Below are 26,459 nucleotides of genomic sequence, written 5' to 3'. Positions count from 1 at the left end.
TGTGTATTAAATATTTTATAATACAAAATTTTAGGACATAATAGAAAAACAAATTCCTGAGTTAAGGAATTCCTTAATATGAATTTTAAAAATGCCCACTAAAATGTCTAATTACTATGTTGTACACTTAAAACTAATATAATATTGTATGTTAGCTGTAACAGAAAAGTAAAGTTTAAAAAATGTTCACTAAACTATATAAATAACTTAATAGAACACTCACTCTCATCTATTAGGTATGAGAAGGCCTATTCTCCCACACCCTCACCAGCACAAAACATAGAGCTCTAAATAATAATGAAAACCCACAAAGTTACCTAAAAAAATAAAATAAAATAAAAATAAACATAATCAACATAATTGAAGCTCACTGTGTATGCATTTTAGATTCCATTCCCCAATGGTAGTCAGTCTCTTTAATTAGGTGTTTATCATTCTCATCCATTGCTTTATATTTTCACATTATACATACATATAGAAATGCTTGTTTTTTAAGCTTTACATAAATATTAAAAATCTTCATGCATTCCTCTTCTATTGCTTTGTTTTGAAAAACAGCATCTTTTTAAGATGTTGATGCATTTTTTACCCCCAGCTCATTCTAGTTTTTCATCTTACAGTACACAATTCATCCCTTGTTGGGTCTCCATATCCATGACCTCCTTGTTAATTTATTTCATTGCCTTGTATTTTTCCCCTTCCTTCTGGGTGGTTTCTTCACATGCCTGCTCTTCATATCTGTATGGTTTTTTTGGTGTTTTTTTTTTCAATGTTGATTCTGTTTCCTCTCAGCTTCTCAAGCAGTTTTCATTTCAAAACTGATCACATTTTCCCTTTTAATTTATTTCTTAAGCTGCTCAACTTTTCATTCACAAAGATGGTAATTCCTTTGAGAGGACAGAGAAATTTTAGTCTATTTTATTTCCTGAAGTAATTATTATTCTAAAGTGTTTTATGTGCCATCTTGCTTTTACATGTCACATTCCTTTTCCATTATTTTTTAATGATTTCTATGGAAGCTCCTTTTTCCTGCTTCTTATTCAACTTTTATGAGGCACAATTTCATCTGGTTCAGATATTTGTCCAACAGCATTCATGGATTACCATCATGTCCCTTTGAATTGTTGCTTGGGACTCAGGCTGGCATTCTGGACATTTAAGAAACTGAGGAGGATAGAATGTAAAGAAAGTGGACATAGGTTGTGAATAGCTAAAGGTGTGGTTATGCTGTCTATAGATAGACACTCAACAAATATATTGATCCTCATCCCACCCAATCCCATTAAGAAAAATACCTCTTACATTTTTGTCATTTGCCACCAAGCCAGTGTGGCTCAGTGGTAGAGCATTGACCTATGAGCCAGGAAGTCACAGTTCAATTCAATTTCTGGTCAGAGCATATGCAAGAAACAGCCAACCAATGATTCTCTCTCATCAATGATGTTTCTATCTCTCTCTCTCTCTGAAATCAATTTATACACACACACACACACTGAGTGGCCAGATTATTATGATCTCTGAATGCACAATAATCTGGCCACTCGGTGTATATCCTGTATAATAAAAGGCTAATATGAAAATTGTCCCCTTGACCAGGAGTTCAACCAGCAGGCAGGCCAGCCAACCACCCATATCCCGTCCCCCTGGTCAGGCTGGCTGGACCTCACTCATCCCACTCATGCACGAATTCATGCACCAGGTCTCTAATTATATAATATATATTATTATTATTATTACACACATACATACACACACACACACACTGAGTGGCCATTTTATTATGCGTTCAGAGATCATAATAATCTGGCCACTCAGTGTGTGTTTGTGTGTAATATATATATATATATATATATTTACCTAATAAAAGAGTAACATGCTAATTGACCGTACCTTCGCGACACCCACCAGTCAATCAGGATTATGCAAATTAACCCAACAAAGATGGTGGATTCATTTGCATACACAGGCACCTAGCAGCCAGGGGCAGGGCGGGATGATTGCATCATTGCCATAGTGACAATGCAGGCATTCTGCACCATCCCAGCTGCTCTAAACCTCTAGGCAGCATGGGAAGGCGGAAAGGTGGCTCTGGGCCGGAGTGAAAAGGCGGGTTTGGTCAGTGAAGGTGCTGCCGGCAGCCAGGGGAAGGAAGGCCTATTCTTGTATGAATCTTCGCGCATTGAGCCTCTAGTATATAAATAAATTTTTTAAATTGTCATTTACCTTTACAAGGTGAAGTTAACTCCATAGAAAATCAGGTCAGTGTGAGCTCTTGGCTCAAAGGCCTTTTGTTAGTGGTTAGTTCTTCCCTCTGTTTAGTCAACTTTTTTCAGCAGATGTTTGATTCTCAGACACTCCTCTCCCCATGTTTCCCTTGATTTTCTTAATCTTTTGTAAAAACGGATTAAAGAATACTGCCCCTGGTTAGAAGGCCTCTTCCCCTCCAGCTCCCCTATTTCTCTGCAGTGTATATTAAGTAGGCATCCATCACTCCAGTTCTTATTTCTCTAAAAATTATTAGTTAGGTCTTAAAAACCCTAGAATGTATTTCCTCATTAGAAATGGGGCTAGATCTATGTTAACTCTGTGTCTTTGCTGAAATTGTTATAGTTAACTGGCAGATCTTCAAAGTCTATGGAACAAGGAGGTAGGTGGCTATTCCCCAGTTGATAAACCAGTGATATGAACATGCCTTCATGAGGAATAAGGGAATTGTATGCTCTAATTCGTATTTGAATAACTCAGAGATCTTGTTAAAATTGCAGAAGCTTGCATGGCCTGAGAATCTGCGTTCTCAATCAGCTCCCAGATGATGCCAGTGTTGCTGACTACAAACCACACTTTGATGAGAAAGATTGTGCATTCACGAAAGTTCTCCAGAAAAACGGAGCCAATAGGATATATTACAAAGATATTTACTATGAGGAATTGGCTCATGCCCTTATGAAGGCTGAGAAATCCCATGATGGGCTGTTTGCAAGCTGGAGATCCAAGAAAGCCTCTGTGTAGCTGGAAGACCTGAGAGCCAAGGAGACCCTGGTGTAGATTCCAGTCCAAGTGTGATGGTCTGAGAACCAGGCACGCCGAAAGCAGAAGAGATTGATGTCTCAGCTCTAACAGAACAAGAATCCAAACTTCCTCAGCCTTTTTGTTCTACTTTAGGTTCTCAATGGACTGGATGATGCCCATCCACAGTGGAAAAGGCTCTCTGCTTTATTCAGTTCATTTATTCAAATGCCAATCTCCTCCAGAATCACCCTCATGGTCATGTCCAGAAATAATGTTTAACCAGCTATCTGGGCATCCTGTGGTCATCTAAATTTGTTAATTTTGAAACATAAAATTAACCATCACAGGCTGTAATCATGAGGCCTAGAAAAAAAGTACTAGTTGACTGGCTAAAAATTTTACAGTAATAGCTAATATTTATCAAAATGTGACTACATTCTAACCACAGCACTAAATTCTCCGCGTGGATTATCTCACTTAATTCTCATAATGATCATGTGAGGTAGGTATTATATTTCCATGTAATAAGGGAGGAAATTGAGGCACAGAATGATTGAACAATTTGAGATTAAATATTGAGCGATCTGACTTCAATTTGAAACACCATCTCCTAGGGCCCTGGGTTACTCTACTATCGTACAGAAATCAAGGGTCTGGCCATGCTTTTATAACAAGTAGGGTTTTGTTTAATGAAACTGGTGGGATACTGGGGAAGCTGGCCTGGGAGTGTACTCCGAAATGTAAAACAGTACTGGTGCTTCCTACAAGAACCACGCTGAGAGAGAAGTGAATGTAGCTTTACTAAGGAAAGAAAAGTGATAAATACCAGTAAGAATAATAAGAGGAAAAACTAAGAGAAATTGGTGATAAAAAAAAAAGAGAAGTTGTAATTCTTACACTTTCAATTTAGAGAACAGAGAATCATGACGTAAAATTTCTTTAGAAAGTCCCAGAGAAGTTGTGTGTTCGTATAAGTCAGAAGCATAAGGGGAACTCATGTTTCCATGGGCAAAATACTACTATTGAAATACTACTATTTCAAGAGTCTGACCCCAATGAAACTTTATAATAAAACCCCTACCACCACCACAGCTAAGGTTTCTTTTATGTTCCAATGACTTTTGTGCATAACTCAAAATGCAAAATGTACTTATTCACTCTTTTATTTACATTTCCCCCGGGCTGTGATTTTTTTCTTTTTTAGTACAAGGTCTTATTTTATAGACATATCCTGAGGTCTGGGTACACTGGAATACTCTATTCACTGAACTTCAGCTCTACAATCCTGACATCATTTCTTTTTCACTATTAGTGTCCCTCAACCCACCACATTTCATTTAAATGCCACTGTTCTTATGAAGCTTTCCCTAAATTAAGCATTTCACTCTGCACCATTATCATGACACAAAATATTGTCTTATTGGTACATTTTGTGAAGCTCTTTTGTGCATTAAATTATAGACTCCTAGTGGTTATGACTATCTTCATGACCTTTGAATTCTCATTAGAGCTGAGCATCAGTTGACGCTCAAAGAATAAGATAATGAATACATAGTTTAAAAGAAAGAAAAGGAACAGAAATTTAGACAAAATGTACCTGGATTTGCTAAAATTGACTCAACAGCAGCTTAAGACAAAGTTTAAACAACCCAAGAGAGTTTCCAGGTCCTTCCATATATAGTATCTTTCCAGATCCTAACTTTTTGTAAAATTTTATTTTATTGTTTAAAGTATTACACATACTGAACACATCACCAAAGAATGAGCCATTTTCTCCGTATTCTTTGGAAAGTCATCATGCAGGTGTTAGAAATGCAGAAAGAGATTTCAGAAACAAAAACAGGTTACATTTTATTTTGTTTGAGGGGAAGATCAGAGGATGCCTGCTGTGGTGCCTTACCTGGAGACCGAACAAATGCAAAGCTTGTGATGGCAATTACTTACTGATTTACTCTCAAGTGGATTCCATGGGCTGTGCGCCCTTAGAGAAGGGCAAGAAAAAAGTGAGAGCTTTAGTGATTTTCTTTTTTCCTAATGTCAATGGTGTTTTAATTTTCTAGAAATTCTTTATTTCTGTCTTGAGACAATACGATTGTACGTGTGTGTGTGTGTGTGTGTGTGTGTGTGTGTGTGTAGGGGGGGGGGGGGGGAGGTGTGCACTACACAGAGCCCAGAAAGCCAGGACAACTAAAGAGGAAAAATATGGATTCTGGAAAAGAAACGAAAACATAACAATTGTGCTTAAGACAAATTTATTTCTTTGGCTTCTAAAATAACTGTCAGCCAGAAATGAATCTTAGCTGAGTTTACAAAGTAAACATAAAATGTTATTAAAATGGTGGGGTCTCCGTGTCCTGTTGGCATCTCCTTTTCACTCAGAGTGATTTATTTAGTTCACTATCATGGTCTTTTTAAACCAAGACAACAAAACTTTAACTCTTATCTTAGGTTCTGAGAAGCCAAAATTTTAACAGCAAAACCAAACAACAAAATCAAAACAAAAAATACTTCTTACAACTTAAAGTATTTTATGTAGTACAGACTCAGAAAATAGCCTCATTCAGCAGCCAGTTTGGGAAACCGGCAGTCAGACAAAATGAACCCACAACTTTCTACCAGTTGTTTTGCATTTGCTTTTGTTTTTTGCTGAACATCAAGATATCTTACAATAGAAGAGTATTTTGATGATCTTATCATCGTGGAACATTGGTTTTTAATTCTTCATTTCAGTCACTCAAGTTCTTCTAGCCTAGACCCAGGTATTCTTTTGGATATCCAACCTCCTAAGTTTATGTGCAGGAGAACAATTTTACTTTTCTCCGTTAGTAAGGCCTTACAATGGAGAAAACACCAAACAAAATACCATTCTGCCCCCAAATTACCTTATATATACAGCCTAAATCTTACATTGTATGTGTTTATTTTCCATTTTTCCCACTAAGTTGTCCCCTTTGAGAAGTTCTTAGCACTAGGCTCCCGAGAGCTTTACCGAATTACTGTTTCACATTTAGCATCTTTTGGCCATTCACCACTCAGAAAGGTTCGACAGTTTGCCAGTAATCAGCTCTCTGGTTCCCTGTGATCAGGGGAAAAGAATGTGTAAGTGCTTGGGACTGGAAAGGAAGAAAAGAGGGAAGAAAGTAGTGGAAGAAAAAGAAAATACTATTTTTCCTCAGATAAAAAATGGAGTTAGAGGACATCTAGAAGGCATCTAAAAAAAAAAGGAAACAAGTCAACACTCAAAATAGATATGAACAGCATATGAAACAAAATGATTGCAAAGTGCACAGTCTTAGGTACTTCCTAACATCAAGCCCGAAACCATGGTTAGTACCAAACCCTGTATGTATTGTTTTCTCCTATACATACATACATACATACATACCTATGACGAAGTTTAATTTATAAATTCGGCTCAGTAAGAGATTAACAGAACTAATAGATCATAACAATGTGCTGCAGTAAAAGTTATGTAAATGTTGTCTCCCTCTTTCAAAATACTTATTGTACTTTACTCATCTTTCCACTTAAAAGAAGCAGTTTGCAGCTTCTCTGGGGTACATCTGAATTGCCAGCATCACTACCTTTGCACTTTGGGGCCATTAGTCATTAAAACAAGGATTAGTGGGATGTAGCACTGTGTTGTGGCCACAGGAAGTGACTAAGGCAGGAACTTATACAGCGTGGAGATGTAGGACTAAGAGATGATTCAAGACATTGATGGGACTGAGCAGGACACCTGAAATTTCATTGCTCCTGAGAACGGCAAATAATTTAAAACTTATGCATTTTTTTTATTGTTGTACTTTTCCATTTAATATTTTCAGATCCCATTTGACCGCGGGTAACTGAAACTGAAGAAAACAAAATTGTGGATTAAGAGGGAGGACTACTGTACATGTAAGCACTCATTCAACAACCCAGTGAGATAGTAAAGGCAGCCAACTTCTACTGAGTGAGCATTCCTGTCCCGGGTCTTGTTAGCCCCTCATAATCATCCCTGTAGGATCCCAAATGCCCTCTGAAGTGGAAACCTTATCCCAAACCCACAAGGCCCCTCATATTTCTACAATTCAGCGTTTTTCAGATTTTAATAAGTCATTAAAGAGCACGTGCCATCTAGTATGAATTCCTTTCGACATTCCTGCAGTAAGATGTGTGGCAGATACAGGAGTAGGAAGATGACTTCTCTCCAGGTCAGGTCAGGTTTGATTGTCCAAAGTGTTTTTGCAAAACCTAGATGTAAAAACACACCTGTGTTCAGAGGTTGAATTTCAGAGCTGAAGATTGGATGTATTTCCAAAGTCATTTTACAGGCAAAGAATAGGGCACTCAGAGGATAAAGTGCCTGCCTCCTGTGACCTGCAGCAGGTTTGGGGCTGGAATCAACCAGGAAATCTCAAACTCTAGAGGTTGGGCCTAAAACCCTTCTATCCTGCCTCTCAGGCCTTCTCTGTGGGTCTAAGTAAATGCAGACATGTCTGAAGTCTTTCTGTCTGCTAGTCCTGAAGTCTTCGACTGTCTTTTCTGCTCCTCATTACCTTTCTCCGTAACTGCACCTAGAAAATAATTGTGAAGCAGCAGGGTGGGGGTTGGGGGGGGGGGTTTGAGGGTGTTCCTTCAGTGACAGCAGAAAGAGAAAGCATTACCCTGGACTCCCTTAGGAATTGGAGTTTTGCACCTGAGAAACAAAGCTGAGAAGGGAAGGGAGAGGGGAAGAAAGTGGAGAAAAGAAGGTGGGGGGCGGGAAGGGGGGGGGGGCAGGAAGGGAAAAGAAGAAAAGAGAAAGGACCTGAATCCTGGGATCCAGAAATGACCAAAGCATTTAAAAGATCCTAATAATGCAAATGCAAAATGTCTATGCTGCTGCAGTGTTAGTCTCTTCCTCTTCTCCACCTTTGCTAAAATCTGCTTTCTAGGAGTGAATATTTGCCAAAATGAGGACAGGGCAAAGCTTCACATCTGGTCAGTGTGCACACAGGACAGCCCGCACCGGCTGATGAAAGGGTCACCAAATTGATCTACCCCGGCAGAGGCAATGGTTCAAGAGCAGAATTCAGAGGAGAGGATGTGCTACTGAGGGATGTGGGAACTTGAGAATGACATTGGACTTGATCAGGTCAGAAGAATGGTTTGCTCAATCTACAGGGTGACCCTGGCAAAAACCAGGTTGCATCAGGCACCTGTGTTTGTGGGCGGTGACTTTTCTGCATGCAACGGAGCATCTCCAGCAGTTGCTCTTGCCCTCTTACATCCTAACATGCTTTCTCCCGGGAGAGAAAGGAGTGTGCCTGAAATTACATATAACCCTGAAATGGCCCAGGAGCATGTTTGGGGAATGTTTTTTGCCTTGCCTGTTAAAGCAAGAAAAGGATTGAGATGTATTGTTTGTGTTTTTAATTTAAGATCCTAATGGGTAAATTTGAAGTTAAGGCCAAACTAGGGTCAGAAAAAAAATCAAGCCCTCAGGAATGAGTCTTGCACAGAAGCTTCAGGACCTCTTTCCCATCTTCAAACCGCCACACCCGCACCCAACCAGTGATTTAACTGGGGTTCACGCATATTGTGGGGCTCCATTTGCTGCTGCTTCTTTTTCTTTTTTCTTTCTTTCTTTTTTTAATGTTGTAGCCTTTGGTACTTCACCACCAGCATGTGGCTAGGGCGTGTCAATGTGCCAGCTTATATATTCCCATTTCCGACGTGAAGTAGAACTCAATTCCAATGCACTAATTTAAGAAGGGCATTCAGATGGGACACTCAAATGGATGCAGAGATTTTCCTTTGTATCATTTCTTAAAATTTACTCTCCTCTTTTCAATGCTAACCTTCTCCTCCCCTAGTCTCCCAGCAAACGCGTATGTAATACACATACATACGTGTCTGTGTTTTGTTCCCCTGAAATATATTTCTAGTGAAATAACAGTTTTTACAGGAAAAAAAAAAATATACTATATTAAGCCAGAGAGTTGAATTCAAGATAGTGAAATCTATTTTTATTCTAATAACACCCTAAAACCTTTAAGTTATTAGATAGTCAACGAAAAGCTCCAATTCAGTAAGTCTTATTGGAACTTTAATTATTGCCTAACACAAAATGTTACACCAAATGACTCAGATTAAAAATGTTTGTCCAACCATACATTTAGATGTTTTTATTTTGTTCTATATAGTACAGTGTTTTCCTAGCTAAATGGACAAGTTCAATATGAATAAGTGGAAGGAAGAAAAACAAAGGGACGTTCATTAGGAAATGAAGGCAGACTTTTCTTATGAAAAACGAAGGGCAAAAGCACACCTTTCAAAGCCAGAGAGGCATTGCCAGCTTTATGATAAACAGAATGAACTTTAATCTGCACAGATGAATCTGAGAAATCTTCCTGGAGAGATGCCATAAATTATAATAATAAATATTATTAGCAAAAACACAAGGCTATAATCACTACCTGGATCCATGATATTGAGTTTCAGATTAACATGTTTATTTTACTTGTGTCTCCAAATGTAACATTAGGGAATTTTGGTTGTGGTACTATCATCATTAGACAAATTATATATATACACAAAAGCCTAAGTGACCGTAACGACCAAATAACCAGAACAACTGGTCAACCAGTCGGTATGACACACACTGTCCACCAGGGGGCAGACACTTAACGCAGGAGCTGCCCCTGGTAGTCAGTGCGCTCCCACCGCCAACCTCCCACAGCCCCTCCTTCCCCACCCTGCTGGTGGCCAACCTCCCACAGCCCTCCCCGCCACCCCCCCCCCCCGACTGTCCAGCCCCCCAATAGGCCTCAATCACTGGCCAGGCTGAGGGACTCCATCCTTGCATGAATTTGTGCACTAGACATAATATGCAAATCTATTAGAAAGCAGAACGACCGTTCACTATGAGGCACACTGACCACTAGAGGGCAGACACTCAATGCAGGAGCTGCCCCCAGCTTGCAGGCCCTGATTGCCGGTGGGAAACAGGGAACTGGGGATGGGTGGCAGCAATTGTGGGCGGCATCAGACCAAGACAGGTGTGAGTGGAGCCCCAACTGCCCTGCCAGTTGCCCCCCACACACAGATGGTGACCAACAGTGGTGGAGGGGGTGGAACCAGCTGCAGGCAGCTGGGGAAGATCAGTCCTGATCACAGGCCAGTCCAAGGGACCCTACCTGTGTGTGAATTTTGTGTGCCAGGCTTCTAGTATATATATGTAAATTCTGAAATATTCTGAAAATGTAGATTAATCAGCATTTACAAGAGCAATTGGCGGTTTTAAGTCTACTTAAAAGATCTCCAGGAAAGGTCCCATAACTCCTTTGGTAAATATTTGCTTTGGATGAAAGTTCTAGTTCTGCATAAAATCCTAAGTAACATCACTATTGCTTTTCAAAGTATATTTTCTATTTTTCATTCATTCTCTTCCTCTTTCCCCACCATTATTAGTTGAATGGCCAGAATTATCTGGTTCATGTTTAGGAGTTTTTAAAGAGATCCTTTATAAATCTAGAAGCCTGGATTTCTACTGCCTTTTTAGCTTTGCTTGGACTTTCAGATGAGGGAGAATCATATCTGATATGGACTTAATCTTAAAATGTTAAAAGTACTCATTCAATTTTTATATAGTCAAAGAAAGACAATTAGACTGGATGGCTACATCAAGTTTCAAACTGTTCAGAAGAAGATTCTTATTCTTTCAGTTCAGAACATGGCTGGGACAGAATTTATGGTGAAATATAGTTGAGAAAGTACATTTTCAATCATCACTGACAAGGCAAGCAGGGAAATATCCACTTTTATATCTTAACATCAGGGACTTTCTGTAACTCAAGAATAGGTCAGATACCTGCTAGCACCTTAAATAGAGTAAGTATTCCATAATCTTTGAGTGGCTGCATGATGAAGGTAATGCACCTTTGCTTTTATCTTGTCTCATTCATGAATGGCAGGTGCTCTAAATGATAACAGCCTCTGAACTTTAATCTCAGATTGTGTGAGGGACAGGCATTTTGGATAACTGAATTTTCCAGTCATCTAAATGTCAGCAAGAAAACCTTTTGTTTTCAATGCTTGTCTGTTAGCTTGCCTATCTATACATCATAACAAAATATTGAGCATTTTGCTGAGACTATATCATTTTATTGAATATCAATTCTCATTCCATATGTATTATAAAGTTTTAAAAAGCCAGGCTTATTTATTTTTTGTTAATCTTCACCAGAGTATATTTTTTCCATTGATTTTAAGAGAAGGTGGAAGGGAGGGGGCTGGAGGAAAGAAAGAGTGGAGAGAGATCAATGTAAGATAGACACTGATTGGTTGCCTCCAACATACACCTCAACTGGGGTTGAGGATCAAAACTGCAACCCAGGTACATGCCTTTGATTGGGAATGGAAACTGGGACCCCCTTCTGGTCCATGGGCCGATGTTCTAACCACTGAGGCCACTAGCCAGGGCTAGACTTTTTTTGTGTGTGTGTGTGTGTGACAATTGTCTTCTTCTCAGCCTGCTTATTATGATCTGTAATTCTTTCTAAAATGGAGAGGATTAATACAAAAATCCAACTGGGTATTCCAATTATCAAAGTTGTGCTGATTCCTATAGCATACAATGACCAACAAACTAAGTAAAAAGTGGTCAGGAAACAACTGTCCTAAACCAGATAGTTTGACATTACTCAAAGAGCATCCAACAATACCAAATTGCAACTAAGTATTTGGGGAGGAAGGAGCCTGGCAGGATTTTGGCATTCACTCAATCTTTTGAATGGAATGTTCTCTTTCCAGATATCTCTGGTCTCCAAGTTTCTGCTCAAATATCACCTCCTTGACTATTTTACTTAAGATAGCAACCTTCCTCTTGCTCCCACCCGAAGGTGCTGTGGATGCTGCAGGCTTCCCAGGTCTCCTACAGCACCCACAGATTGCCCTGTCCCTGAGCACCGCCGCCATCTCATGCATCATACATGCCACTGACTTGTCTTCTTCCCTCTCCGAGGGGGAAGGATGTCTGGTTTGCTGCTATATTTCTTAATGCCTAGAATAGCCACTTTCAACATTTTTCATCTCATGGCACACATAAACTACTAAAATTCTGTGGCACCCAAAACAAAACAAAACAAACAAAACAAAACAAAACAAAACAAAAACAAAAAAAAACACCAACAAATATTTTTGGCTTATCTACCAAAAAAAAAAAAAAAAAAAAAAAAAAGATATATGTATAATTTTGATTCAGAGAGATATTGTTCTAAGGAAAAAGAGATCAGTATCCCTGACTAAGTAGTCAGGCATTACATATTTTAAAAATTCTTTCAGGATACTGGCTGAAAAATCACTGGCCTAGAAGAATTCTGGACACATAGTAGCTGTTCAACTAATATTTATGAATGAGTAAGATTAATTAATTATTAGCATTTTCTAAAGCTCTGTTCTGAGGTCCTGATTTCAAGTTCTTCTTGTCTAAAAGGGAAAATCAGACATGGGTGCAAACAAATACAAATACAATGGGGTCAGAAAGCAGTGCACTGGGATGTGATATTGGTTAGGAGCTGGATTCTAGCCTCCAATCACCCCATAGTTCTCTGCACTTCAGTATACCAAATCAGAGATGACTGATAGGCTTGTGAGAGGCATTAGTGAAGGGGTGTGCTAGGTGTTTAGCACAGTCCTGGCACTCAGGATGTCTACAGGAAGTGCCTGCAACATCAGGTCAGATTCTTACAGAAGTGGAGAGCACAGCACGGGGTCTAAAGTGGTCTGGTGCTCCTGGGAAGGCGTGCCAGGAAGAGGACAGGGCAGAGGGGGGAAATAGAGGGAAGTTGTCCTCAGCATGCAAACAAAGGAACACCACTTAAATTTTCCTGTGCTTAATATGCATGAAACTTCTTTTTAAAAATAAGTAATATTAATATGTAATTAGAGTAGGACTTTCCATTGACAAGTCTCTATCTCTCTACTAACCAAACCTGGCTGCCACCTTCCATACACCTTCACTTAGCTGCCATTCTTTCGCAATTTGAATGCGGGGAGGGGATGAGGGGATGGGGGGGGGGGGGGTGTGTTCAACTAGTAGTAAAACATTAGATGTTATTGCAGGAAATACTGAAACCACTCACCACCACAGCCCACCACAGCCCACCGCACCTCGCCATTGTTTTGGCAGTAGAGGCTTTGCTAAGCAGAACACATTGTTCTTCTCAGGAAAAAAATATTAATTCAAGATCGGGTTCCAGTTCTTGTTCCTAATCAGAACACTAAATCTACAGGGGAAATAAAGGAGTTAAACCCCTTTTCAATCACTGGTGAATTATCTCCTTTCCTAGCCCTCAGTAAATCCCACTCATTAATTACCAGTCTCTTTAGGACAAGTCTTCCCATCTCTGCACTCAAGAATCTTTAAAGACAGTGACACACAGCTCTTGAATTCAATCAATTTCACAACTAATTGTGCTGTAACTTAAGTCTATGATCTAGCTGCTCTTTGGCAACTGGAGCTGAGAATTTTGAGATGGAAAGAAGTCCTTAAGGCTAGGACTCAGATATATACAGTTTTAACACTTGGCTCCTTTTACCTGAAAAATCTGCTAAAGAGTGACATGGTCAGACTAAAAGAAAAAGGGGGGTGTTATGTAAATTTGGCATTATCACCATCTTTTTCAATTGATCATGATTCTAAAGTTTCGGCCTAATAATAAACGCCAGGCAATCCTTAGTAAGCTTGTGAGTCAGTGATAGGGATATGACTCAAATTTCACTACTCATTTTAAAAGGCTAAAAAGCCAAACTAAATTGAGCAGGGACGTACTCTTCTGATGACAATTTGCTTCATGTTTAAAGAAACCATTACCGCATAATTAGGAAACAAAAATAAAGGTAGAAAAAGGAGAGGGAAACAACTCATTTTTTATTGAGTCCAGACTCTATAACCATATTATTTAACCAAATTTTAAATGCCCCAAAAGGGAGTTTTCTGGGGAAGGAAGAAATGTTCTATCTCTTGATTGGGGTGTGGATCACATGGGTATGCAAATTCTACCGAACTCTGCTCATTTAACTGTATACAATTTTCACATTGATTTAAAGAGAAGGGGGGAAAAAATGTGACACACACCTTGAAAGAATGGCCAGGTGGTACTGACACTCAAAATGTTAAGCCTAGAAGGAAACCATTTTTAAAAAGATGATATTCAAATAAATACTCATTGCAAAAATGACAAGTGCTGTAACAAAAAAAAAAATGTGGAAAATGCTCAAGATATGGTTAAATTGTGCTGTTTTGTACATCATGAAAGTGCCTCTAATCTAGCAGCTCACACTAAAACCCAACCTTCCATGCTGAACCCTTACAACATGAAAGTAACTAATGTCTGTACCAGAACAAATCATAACAACCTAGCTGTTCCAGAAAACACTGAGTTCTGTTTGGGTTCCTCCTGGACTAGATAAGGTGTTCTTACTCCTTGGTGCGTGCACTGGAAAGCAGATGCAGTGCTGGTTGCCGAGTCCTTATTCAGAGATTAGACTCTTAACGTAGGAAAGTGAGGTGATAATCTGTTCTGGCTTATAACCTGGGTTTAATTATTAACAGCACCCTGTTTTCACTCTCAAGAGTTACAGTTTGGTTGATAAACTTATCGAACAAATTATAAGGTCAGTCTACCTATAAAGCCCCACAGCAGCTGGCCTCACTTCCTTAATTCCTCTCCACCCCGGTCCCTGGTCTGCTTCGGCCTCTCCCATTCACTGCACACTCCAGCCAGGTCTGTGCACTGTTACCCCTGCCCTGCTTCCTTCACAGAAGCCCTTCCTCAGCCTCCAGGTCTCACTCCTGCCCCTCCTCTGGGAAGTCTCTCCATGGAGGTCACTCGATTATAGCTGTCAGGACACCACTTTACTACTTTCCTTTCCTTAGTTATGTCTCGGGTCCGATTTTTACTTTTGTTGGTGACTTTCTGTCACTAGGCTCTTAGTCCCTTTAGGGATGACTAGTTTTGCAACCTCAGTGCTGAGTGCAGTACTGGGCACACTGAGGAACTCAGTGAGTATCTGTTAAGTGAATGTGCTGAACAGGACAAAGCACCAATCACATTTTAACCATAGAAAGCACCCCAGAAGACTGAGAAAGGACAGTGTAATGTGGAAAAAGCAAGAATAATCTGGGAGTTAGAGGGGTAGCTGGTATCTAACGTTTCAATATTACATTAGCATTCCATCTCTAAACTCTGTACCATAACTCCTGCCTCAAGGAATAACTGTTCTGAGAAAACTGGCCACCTAACCCTTGCTTTAATTAATTCAAAACTCTTATTCTTACCTCACAATTTTAAACATAGGAACACACTGACTAATGTCTAAGGCTTCACAGGGCCTGAACCACACAGGGCTTTAAGATGCAATACTTCTGGAAGGGTCAAAGGAATCTTGCCTGCAAGTCTCTTGAGGTTCTTTTAAGAATGGGGCCCTTTGTTTCCTATACTATTGCAAAATAAATTAGCAAGAAGCTCTGCTGGCTAAGTACCTCCTTCATTGAGGTATACAGTAATGCTATACAACCCAGCAGCGAGTTATTCGATGAAGATACAGTCACATAGAAAAAGGGAATTGAGTTTAAACTAAAAAGAACTCATGGTCAATGATTCATTTATGACTGACTAAAAGAAATCAATTACAGTATTAGTGGTTCAAGCAGAGGTTGCATCAGGTTACATCACAAGAAGAAACTCAAGCCCAAACTGATAACTTATAAAAAGGCTGCTTTTCTTTGCAGTAAAGGAAGTACTCACACCACTCTAGATTAAGATGCGATTGAGAACCACTGAGTCCTGTTTAAAAACCAGCTTGAAAATATCTTGCAAAAGCACGGCCAAGTACAAATAGCTCGAAGGCTGCAAACCCTGGGAAAAGTCAACTTACTTTATACAGCAAAGAGTTCTTGTGGGGATTACACAAGATAATGAATGCAAACGTGCATTGTACAGGGCAGCAATGCTATACCCACCTGGGTACAGCACTCCTCTCAAGGTGTCTTCAATATAGACAAAAAGACCTCAGAAGATTCCTTTTTTTTTTTTTTTTTTTTTTTTTACTGAAAACATAGCTATGAAAACCCAATATTAAGGACACAGTCCAGGGAGGTCTGTAAAATAAATATGCCAAGCCTGGTTTATCTATTTCTACCCTTAAAAAAAGGGAAAAGGAGTTCGTTTCCTTCCTATATTATTTCAAAAACACAAGTATATTTCTTGCAGCTATTGGCTAAAGCAAACTTTCAAATAACTCTAAAGACAATCACGGAAACATCAAATTTTCAAGAAAACAATCTGCTATATTCAATTTGCCTCCATGATATAGAATTTGTAACTTCCAAGAATCCAACCATTATCGCTAATTTTCATGCTTGACCTTGACAACAGACTTATTTTTATCCACAGTTTTACATAAGGAGTAATGGACTTAGATAGGCAAAGCAACATGTCCAAAGTCACAGCTGGTACCTGGGACAGGCTTGGATTCCAACTCATCCTTATGAGTCCATTCTTTATACTACATCCCAACTGCCTCCTAAAGAAAGCCCACGACAACTGTAAGCCTAGTGGACATTGAGAGTGGAAGGGTTTAAATAATAAAAATGGACCAAAGATGGCCAATAGCAAGGAGAAGTTAAAACACACATGTTCCAACAATGGAAAACAAAACAAATAAGTCATACTTCCCTATATAACAAGAGTTAAGAGCTTGGATTCTGGGGATAGAAATAGACTGAGTTCAAATGATGAATTAGCTCTTTATTAGCTGTTTAGTATTGGAGCAAATTAAACACTGTAAACCTCAGTTTCCTATTCATAAAATAAAAATTAAAAAATACTGACCTACTTATTTGCCAACCTCACCCAGTTGTTGAGAAGTCAAATAAGAATATATATTGGTAACTCCAAGGCTCACAAATGCAATTAATAGGAAATACAACTCCATTTAGTTTATTTACTCAAGGGGACAAAATTGCCATAAATTAAGACTGAAAAATGCATTCTATCTTGTTTATAGTATAACTGTAGAATCTTTAGGTGTAGGCCCACCAATAGAACCTTCTCAAATAAAGTTTGTTAGCCATTTTTCCTTCCTAAAAATTTAGGGATTGCTCTGAACAAGAGAAAGAAAAGAAAAAAAAAAATACAGGGGACTTCTGGTTAAACCATAATTGCTAAAACAAATTTAATTACTGATGTAAAACTACATTAACTTAGTTATTTTGCAACCATGAAAATAAATGTTACAAAAGCCGTAACATTTAAAAAGGAAATTTCTAAAAACATAAAATAGGAATTTCAACACATAGCAATACATAGTTTAATATACAGGAGCACATGGACTTTGAATTGGTGTAACACTTAATTTTGGTATCTGTTGGCTATAAAAGATGCCTTCATTTTACAAATAAGGACTAAGCAGATCAGCTAAAATTAGAAAACACAACCCTCTTTGGATTGCCACAACAGCTTTTCATTTTAAGACTTATCACTTCAAGAATACAACAATCACAAATTATTCTTGGGAGAGCAAGCACTCATCTACTTTGGTGATAACTAGAGAAACAGTTTCTAAACATTTTTGATCATGCACCCCTATCAAAGAAATTTTAGCATATCCCCCAAATATGCATATATGTTTATAAAGGTACCATGTGCTTTTGCATACACACATGAAACACATGTGGAAATATTTTAAGAGAATGACATAACTTTGGAAATGGCCTATCCAGAGAATTATTAAACATGTCTTCTATGAATGTTACAATCTGAAGAAATATGCTCTAAATACAGGAGTGCCGCTAATTGCACTATTTTCTTGCCTGGTGGTCCCTATTGTGATGCTAGGTGTCTGGCCTATACTTAATCATCCTTCTAGCATCAGGAACGGGGTCACAAATGGCCTTCACCACTTAAAGGTACAAGGAGAGAGGCTACAATTATTAAGTGGTTTATAACAGACAGCTTAACAAAGATGTTCCCTTCATAAAATTCTGAGACAAAGGCATAGCACTGTATTTGAATTTCTTCAAAAACACCTTTAGGGGTATGTTTTACTCATGTTCCCATCCACTCCTCCCCCAAACCCAGTTTCTACTTAGTATGGGCCATAAACCTTACTAGCACTTTGACCTGCATGTTCACAAATGAGAGCAGACTTTGTCCCAGATTCACGAATTACAGAATCCCTACAGTAGCATTCCCCAAACTTCCTGCCAAGACTGTGCTGCAGGACAGTTTCTTGATAAACATCTATGACCCCAGCAAATGCATTTTTATTACCAAACTTTTAAATCCCTCCATCTCCTGTTTTTGTTTTCATTTCTCTCATCCTTTCCCTTTTTATCTAGCCCCAGGACTCAAGTCACTTCACCTTTCAGCATTATTACTCTTTATAATTGTACAAAACTCCCAAAAGACCACTGCCATCTTCAACTCCAAGATGGTAAATATCATGAAAAAGCTCATATGAAAATCAGAAATTGAAGACCAAAATACTCATTGTAAGACTTATTCAACTATGAGATGATAGAAAAGTATTAAAAATTTTTTTGAGAATCCTATGACTTGCGTGAAAGTCTTATCATTTAACTATTCCTGTTTGACACACTGAATGATGCCAAAAGTAAATGGTAACCCAAATTAAAATTGCAGTAAAAAAGAACTTGTGTCAATTACACTACAAATTGTTCAGGAAATTGTGTCAATCTTTACTATTAATACTCTCTATCTAAGTCTTACTTGTATAGGAACATCTCAAAAATACAAAATTTAATACCTTGCTTAACATTATGCCATTATTAGGGGAAAAAAACCCATAAAGATACATAGAAATAACCAGAAATTATAACTCATAGAAATTCCTCTGGCCTTTCTGTATTGAATGACTTAAAGACTCAGGAGCTCAGTTTGATTAGTAGTACAAACTTAAAAAAAAAAAAAAAAAAAAAATTTCATACTATTATTATGCTCCAAATATGAAAAATAAAACATTATGTTTTGGTAGCAGCCATATACAAAAGTTCAATTGCCAAGACTAAAATGGATGCTAAACTATTTGCAGTCTATATACCTTCAAATATATAAGAAATCTATTGTTTCAGAAAATCCAAAATACACTTTTTGAAGTCTCTTGTGTAAGTCTATTGTGTATAGCTAGAACTACTGACAAACAAACTCTCCCCACACAGTTGATCAATAGCATCTTATCACATCATCTGAAATAGGAGTGCAAATGGGGGAGACAACATCCTTAAATTTCAATAAACAAAATACTATTTCTCTTCTGCAAAGAGGAAGGGCAGTATCAGAAATGTCTAACAGCAGATAGTATTTATTCCTAAGATTAGTGGAAGCCTGAAAACCTTGAAACACTAGACTAGTCAGGAATAGTGCTTCCTTTTAACTCATGTGATTCCCATTCCAGATTGCTGGGAAAAAGAGTCATATTATCCTGCATAAACAATTTGCCATCCACAACCCATTATAAGCCTTCCTTCATCATTAGAGAAAAACAATACTTACAATTGGAGGAAATAATTTTACAACTACCCGTTAAAACTCAGAAAGTAACATTCCTAAACTTATTGCCAATAACTGAATTCCTGGTGTCATTGACAACTAATGGTTTTGAAAGCAGACACCCTTTCCTAAAATGATTTCTAAATCATTTCCTAAAATGATTTCATGAAAGAACTATCTTTAACTCAGGCTGTGTAAAAGCCTTTTAAATTTTTCACTACTAAACTAAAAGTACACAACTGGTATAAACGACTACATGTACAGGCTTGGTACACACCTACATGTGCACGCAACAGACACTCAAATGTTTTCATCAAAATAGCTAGGTAAACATTCCCCAGAAGCAGTGAACAAGAACCATCAGTTACTGTACTAGACAACTGTCTGGGGACTGCAGGGTTAAAGTCACAGGAAACAGCTGGCTGCTAAGCCTCAGTGATGCTTGCCTTTTAAAGAGGAACTTAACAGCTCCTTTCTTGCCAGACATCACCTGAATTCAAAAATAAAATGTTTTATTAAGTTCTCTTCCTACCAAATTTATTTTAAAGTACTGAAAAGTCTGATGTGAAGATCTTCAAAACCAGTTCTCCATCTGAGAAGTCTCCTCACTTCGCCTTAGGTCCCAGGTTATGTAAAGCTTTATCAGTTATCTAGCTTCAAAGGAGTTAGTTGCCATAGGAAATGCAGTTGGTATACACTAGTCTTCAACACTGGTGTGAGACCTGTGTCAAGACTGGAGTACCATTTGTTTTATTGTACATTCAAGTTTGAAAGACTGAGAGGGGAGGAGGGTTTTCAAAAAATGAACAGAAAAATAAAACCGTTATTAGCAAGGGTAGTCTTATGTGTTGTGGTTATATTTCAAACTCCCAATATAGCCTGCTAATCAAGTACACATTATCTGTATTCCAAAAACCTGCAGGCTTAGCTGTGCATTCCTGTATAATCTACAAAGTCATAATTTAACCCTACAGATAAAAATAAATTTTCATATTGGGATTACTAATTTCAAGTAGACTTTCCAGTGTGAACATGTTTAATTTATGCAAAAAAAAGTTACTATATGGCAAGTTACTTGTGTAGAGAAAAACCACGTTATCCTTTACAAACAAAAATTTACTAAGTCTCTATCGTAAGGGCAGTGTACGAGTAATCTTCACTCCAACAATGTTCATGTGTTTCATTTAGGTTGTTAGGCTTTAACTGAAATAAGTCTGAAAATGAGAAATCAAAAGCTCAGCATTACAACTTTTGAGAATAAAAATGTATAAACATACCTTTTGTTGAATTCCAGATTAAGTGATTTTTTTTAATGTAAATCTTGCAGCTGATGAAAAGCAAAAGCAACCAATCTCTCTGTAGAGATTAGCCTGTTCTTTTAAGACTATGGGTCATCTGCCCCAGGATTTCTTTACTGAACAAGGAATCCATAAGGGCAAAATAATTGTTTCTCAAAGGTGGGCCAGAATGGAACATTTGTATCTTCACTTCAACTGGGAAGCAATGAAATGTAATCCTTTGAGTATCATTTTTGGTAGATGTTACCTTTTGTTTCATCCTCATTTCATGCATTTGGCCTGGGAATATGTCCATGTTTTGACTTCTGAGATTTTTTAAAAAAAACAACCCTGTGTTTCCTCTATAGCATCTAAATATGTATACATAGACCTTCGCTCGTTATCAAATAAATGTCCTTATTAGCATGACCAGTGTGCAACTGACATTCACATAGCTTATAGAAACTAAGTCTTCTGAGAAATATATTTTTAGCTGACCGTCTATAATCATGACAAGAGATTAATTAAAATGCCAAGATAAGAAACAATTTATTATAGAGAGAAGAAAAATTTCTCATCCAAAATATAGAAATCTGTACAACTTTGCCACAATCAATATACATGAACTGTACAAATTTACACCAGTTCATAATTTACCAAATAAAAGATGACTAACAAAGTTCACAAAATAGATGGTGGTTTGTGGAAAAGACTTTTACCCAATTAAGTACAAGGAAAGTTACAAACCAGACCTCCACTTTCTAAAAATAAGAAGTTTACTCAGTCTTAGAAAACTACAAGCTAGCAAATGTACAGAGCTGGCTGGTGCTAACACCACAGTTGAGACAGTGTCTTTTTAAGGGTCTTAAATTTTAAAGCCTGTTGCCAAGGCCGATTCTGGTCACTTGCTACTTTCAAGGCCAAAAACACAATACAAGGTCTGACCATTTCCCCAGGTCATGCCTACTAAGTTTGTTTTATGTACATTTATACATATTTAAGTGCTAGGTAAAAGTCTTGTCATAAAACTTCCAGTACTACCTTGTTTAAAATGTTGAGCTTTCTATTCAGCTGCCAAAAAGTTAACAATTTTCAAGTGTAATAGTGCAAATTTCATCTGCAAGATCTACTGCAGAGATCAGTTCTTTGAGATACAGACTTGCATTTAAAGGGACTGATGTAAAAATTTAGGTACAGCGTCTGGGAGAAACTGAAACCACCCTAGGACTTCACTCCCTAGCATATAAAGTGATCATTTACTTGGACTCACAGGCTATTAAGTTATTGAAAGGTACTGTCCAAACTATGGCACTGTCACTTAAAAAAAATTTTTTTTTTACCACTCTATCTTGTGCCAGATCTTCACAGCTGTGACATGATTTAAATTCCATAATCCATCCATCCCCAAGAGGAGCCCACCCAAAGCAAAAATCAAATTTATCCATCCATTATAAGATGATCCATCCACAGACTATATCTTAACCTGATACAGTCATCATATTGTAGTTTTTGGAAGGGCTTGTTCTGCCCAAGAGAAGTTCCTCCTTACAGCTGATTCTGCTGTCTACCATTTGCACGCTGGAGCTGCTCTGAGTGCTACCTCCTGCCGGCGAGGCTTCGTACAACACACAGATGGAGCCGTCCTCTCCAATTCTGTAGGACACTTCGTAGGGATCAACCCAGAGTGTGAGTTCACTTGGGAGAAGCCTGAACAGCTCCTGACTGCTCAGTCCAATCCGCTGTGCCGCCTGTCCAATCAGAGGATCCATTTTATGGTTGATGCGAATACAACGGTAACCTGATCCCTTGCACGGCTTTTCTGGGAACCAGTGATGTTTATAATGTTCTACAGGAGAGAAGAACAGAGAAAAAACAATGCTTAGACGGTTACCTGCAGCTACCGCTGGTCGTTTTCCCTTCCCCCAATGGCTCCTTTGAGGGGTGAAAATGAAAACGATCAACTTTTTGTAAGTGCCCAGCATTGCATTCACTGCTACGCGTGTGCGGGGAGTGAGCGGGCCGGATGTTGGAAACAATACAGTAGTTCGGGACCAAAAAAAAAAAAAATGTCCAGGAACCCACCGGCGGAGCCGCCAAAACCAGGAACCAGGCGCGCAGCCTGGGCCAGCGAGATAGCAGGGCGGCCGGGCGGGAAGCCGCACTCTCTTCACCCGAAGCCGCGCACAATGGGGTTTATAGGGCTTTGGAGGAGAGAAGCGCACCCGGACTGCGCACCCCGAAAGGGAAGAAAAACAAGCGACTCTAGACCAAGCTCTGGGCAGAGCGCAATCGTCCCGGTGACAAGCCCGGTGATTAATGGGCGGGAGGAGGCGGCCAGGGCAGGCGGCACGTCCGTCCCAGGCTGGCTCCGGGGCAGCGGCGCGGGCCCCCCCGGGCCGGCCGCCCCGCACCGGACGGTTAGGGGGCGGGGGTGAGAGTGGGGGCGCAGACCCCCACCCCCCAGCCCCGTCGCTCCTTTGTCCCCAGCTACGCGGACGGAAGGTCCGAGGACCGCGGCTCCCGCCTCAGTGGGCTTTACTTTCTTTGTTGTGCGTCCCGTTTTCTTCTCCCCTCCCCTGGCCGCCGTGGGGAGAGGGGGCGCCCTCGGCCCAGCCCCCAACCCCCTAACCCTCGCCGGATCCCGCCGTTACTGGGCGTCCAGCGCGCCCGTCCCGGTCGGTCCCGCGGCGGCGGCGGCCGGAGGCGCAGCCAGGCTCCCGCGGCCCGAGCCCGCCCGCCCGCCCGCCCGCCCGGGGCTGGGGGGCCCGCACCCCTCGGGCACCCCCCTCCTCGCCTTCGCACCGAGGCCCCCTCACCTGCCAGCAGCTCCTGCAGGCTCTGGCTGAAGGTCTGCAGCTGTCGCTCACTCGTGAGCCCCTTGGTGCGGAGGAACTTGGAGATGAAGGACACGGCGGCGGCGATCTCGCCTATCATGGTGGCAGCCCGGGTGTAGAAGGGATGCATGGGGGCGGCGGGGCTCGGCGGCGCGGCCCCGACGGCGGAGCGGCACCCCGGGCTCCCTCTCAGGTCAGAGGGCTAAGAGGAAGAGAAGGGCGTGAGGGGCGGGCGGCTACTTTTTTTTTTTTTCCTTTTCTCTTTTTTCTTTATAGTAAAAAAAAAAAAAAAAAAGTTATTTGAGAGACAGGAGGCGGCAGGAGAGAGGAGGTAGCGAGCGATGGCGGCCTGGTCACATCGCTCGGACCTCCCCAGCCGCCTCCGCCTCCAGCTAAGCAGCCTCCGAAGCTCCCAGCAGTTGCATTTCCAGCTCTGGGCGGCGAAGAGATGCGGGCTCCGGGCGGCACTTTTTATAGCGCCGCGGAAAGGAAGTGCGTAGCCGGAGCGTGACGGCCTGATCCAGCCAATCCCGAGATCGCACCATTGTGACGCAAGCAGGTTCGGAGCCGGAGGGGGCGGGAAAAGCGGCCAGGGGGCGGGCCCGGAGGCGCGCGGAAGAGAGGGCGGAGCTGACGTAATCCGCTTGTAAACAAATAAACCCGGAGTGGCGGCCGGAGAGAGGGAGAGCGGGGGCGGCGGACTCGGGAAGCTGTTGGGTGCGTGTGAAAGCCCCGCCCCTGGGCCTGGCCCCGCCCCCGGGCCTGGCCCCGCCCTCCGGCCGCTGCGGCCCCAGGCCCAGGGCCGGTGCATCCGTGCGGGAGTGCGGCCCTTGGGCTCTCCGGCCAGAGGCTGCGTGCGGGGCGGGTGAGGGCCGCTCTGCCCGGCTGTGTGCGCACTCCCGCTGCTCCGGCCGCCGCGCGTCCTCGGCGCTCACACGCCATCCCGCTCCAAGTGGACCTGGCCGGCGGCGCCCCCGGCAGGAGGAGCGGGTGTGCAGCGGGGTGTGGGTGCCCGCGCTGAAGGCGCTTGGGGGGCGCGCAGCGGGGGTGCAAGAAGAAAGTTGGGGGTGGGGGGCGCGCGGACGGGCTCTCGCTGGGCCCGCTGCAGTCTGTGGGAGCCCAGGTCTCCTCGCGGAAGTGCAGCCTACGCCACGGAGCTGTTTCTGCTACACCCCCCTGGGGGCGGGGGGAGAGGGAGGAGTCGGGGATGTCTTTGTAAAAGTTTAATTGCGAAATAAATAAATAACAGGTTGGTTAGCCTTTCCTGGTTGCTGTTGCAGTAACCTCAGGAGCTAAGGGAGAGGAGAGTGGGCACTTTCCTGCCTCCAACTTAAGGTTGCTAAGGAAAGCCTGTTATCAGAATACAGAGTAACGTGGATCTTGTACATTTTATTATGTATTGGGGGGGGGGGTATACTGTATTATACACTGTTTATATGCAAAACCAAAAATTGCTGTGTTCTGGTCCAAATAACTGCCTGAACCTTGAGTTCTGGTGCTCTTTATGAAAACAGAAGAAAAAAAGAAAATTTGAAGCTTGTGAAAGTATTAGGCATAGACATTTAAATTTACTGGAAACCCTACTTGCAAACTTAGAAGGAAAAAAAGACTGTCACAAAGGCGTGAGCCTGCTGAAACAAGTAGGCCCTGAAAAGGGTTAATCTGTACTCCATTAAGGAAGAGGAGAAAAAAAAAAAAAAAAAAGATGGTGAGGGAGCAGATGGAGAAGGCAAACAAGAGGCAGAAGTTGAACTCTACCAGATGGAAATAAATATCCTGAGCTTAGTTGGTCATCAATATTGCAAAATACAGCACTTTGAGTGTTTTCTCTTTTAATACGGAGCCAAAGGGCATAGAAATGAAGCAAAAGCAGGACTTGTTATAAAGCAGGAGGAGAAAAAGTTTTATTGTTTACATGAAATATGTAAAACTGTCTGAAAGAATAACTTCTAGGTTATTTTTTACTCATGCAATCGCTAGGTACCTACATAACCTTGTTAAACTCACTGACTAGTGAAAATATTAATTTTCTTTGGATAAATTTATTAAAAAATAATGATAAATAAAGTACATTTGTTTCCTTCTAGAACTTTTCAGATAGACCAGTACTTTAAAAATAATCATCATGATTGTTCTGGGGACCAGAAACCTTTTTAACTTCTCAGAAAGGAGACAGGAGACAAAAGTAAATCCTTAAAATCACCCTAGCCTAGAACAAGGTCTATCTCTCTGATATCTCTCCTACCATTGCCCACCCTTAAACATCTGATCTGTTAATTTTCCTTACATTACCAGTCTTTTGAGCATTATTAGATTGGAAATCAGGTGCAAGTTTTTCTCCTCTAAGTCTGGTCTCCAACTAGAACTCCCAGTAATTCTGAGTTTAAATTTGTTTTGTCACCTACAAAACAAATAAGCTTACAAAATGCTAGGATTTGAACTCACTGTTGTCTTCCAAGTCCATATTCTCTCCACTACTTTTAGCCACCTTTCCAGGCAGCAGCTAGACCCTTCTCCAAAGCTTCTTAAAGTGAGTTGAATAGGGTTAACAGAAAGCTTACATATTTCTGAAGGGTTTGACCTGCCTCTACTTTTCTTTTTTGTATGTGTGTTTTCCCCCTTAATTCATTCTTTAAGAGACAAATGGATTTAAGAAATTACTGTTTTTCCTGGAGAATTTTGGGTGCACTTAGAAAATAAGTATATAGATATAGAGATAGAGATATATGTAGATCCTAAATGCAAGCTTTAGATAGTACACAATGTTAATTGTTAATAGTTTTCAATTCTGAACAAGA

General features: G+C 40.6%; 1 protein-coding gene and 2 long non-coding RNA genes across 3 annotated transcripts; 2 read left to right on the top strand and 1 right to left on the bottom strand.

The window, feature by feature from the left end:
- Positions 1-5,041: 5,041 nt before the first annotated feature.
- Positions 5,042-6,281, top strand: LOC311620524. The gene is made up of 2 exons (XR_014794706.1): positions 5,042-5,103; positions 5,146-6,281. It is a non-coding gene; the product is annotated as an uncharacterized lncRNA (long non-coding RNA).
- Positions 6,282-7,269: 988 nt separating this feature from the next.
- LOC311620525 lies at positions 7,270-21,601 on the top strand. The gene is made up of 2 exons (XR_014794707.1): positions 7,270-10,106; positions 10,153-21,601. It is a non-coding gene; the product is annotated as an uncharacterized lncRNA (long non-coding RNA).
- On the bottom strand, positions 21,352-24,209 carry BTG1 (BTG anti-proliferation factor 1). The gene is made up of 2 exons (XM_084879980.1): positions 23,644-24,209; positions 21,352-22,673 (listed from the first exon to the last, which is right to left on the bottom strand). The coding sequence occupies exons 1-2, from the start codon at positions 23,789-23,791 to the stop codon at positions 22,306-22,308; spliced, it is 516 nt and encodes a 171-aa protein (XP_084736106.1). The 5' UTR covers positions 23,792-24,209; the 3' UTR covers positions 21,352-22,305.
- Between the last annotated feature and the right edge of the window lie 2,250 nt (positions 24,210-26,459).

This window comes from Pipistrellus hanaki, assembly GCF_964339955.1.
Source record: "Pipistrellus hanaki genome assembly, chromosome: 3".
NCBI lineage: Eukaryota > Metazoa > Chordata > Mammalia > Chiroptera > Vespertilionidae > Pipistrellus > Pipistrellus hanaki.
Note: the sequence above shows the minus strand (reverse complement) of the source record. Positions and strands in the feature narration are given on the sequence as shown.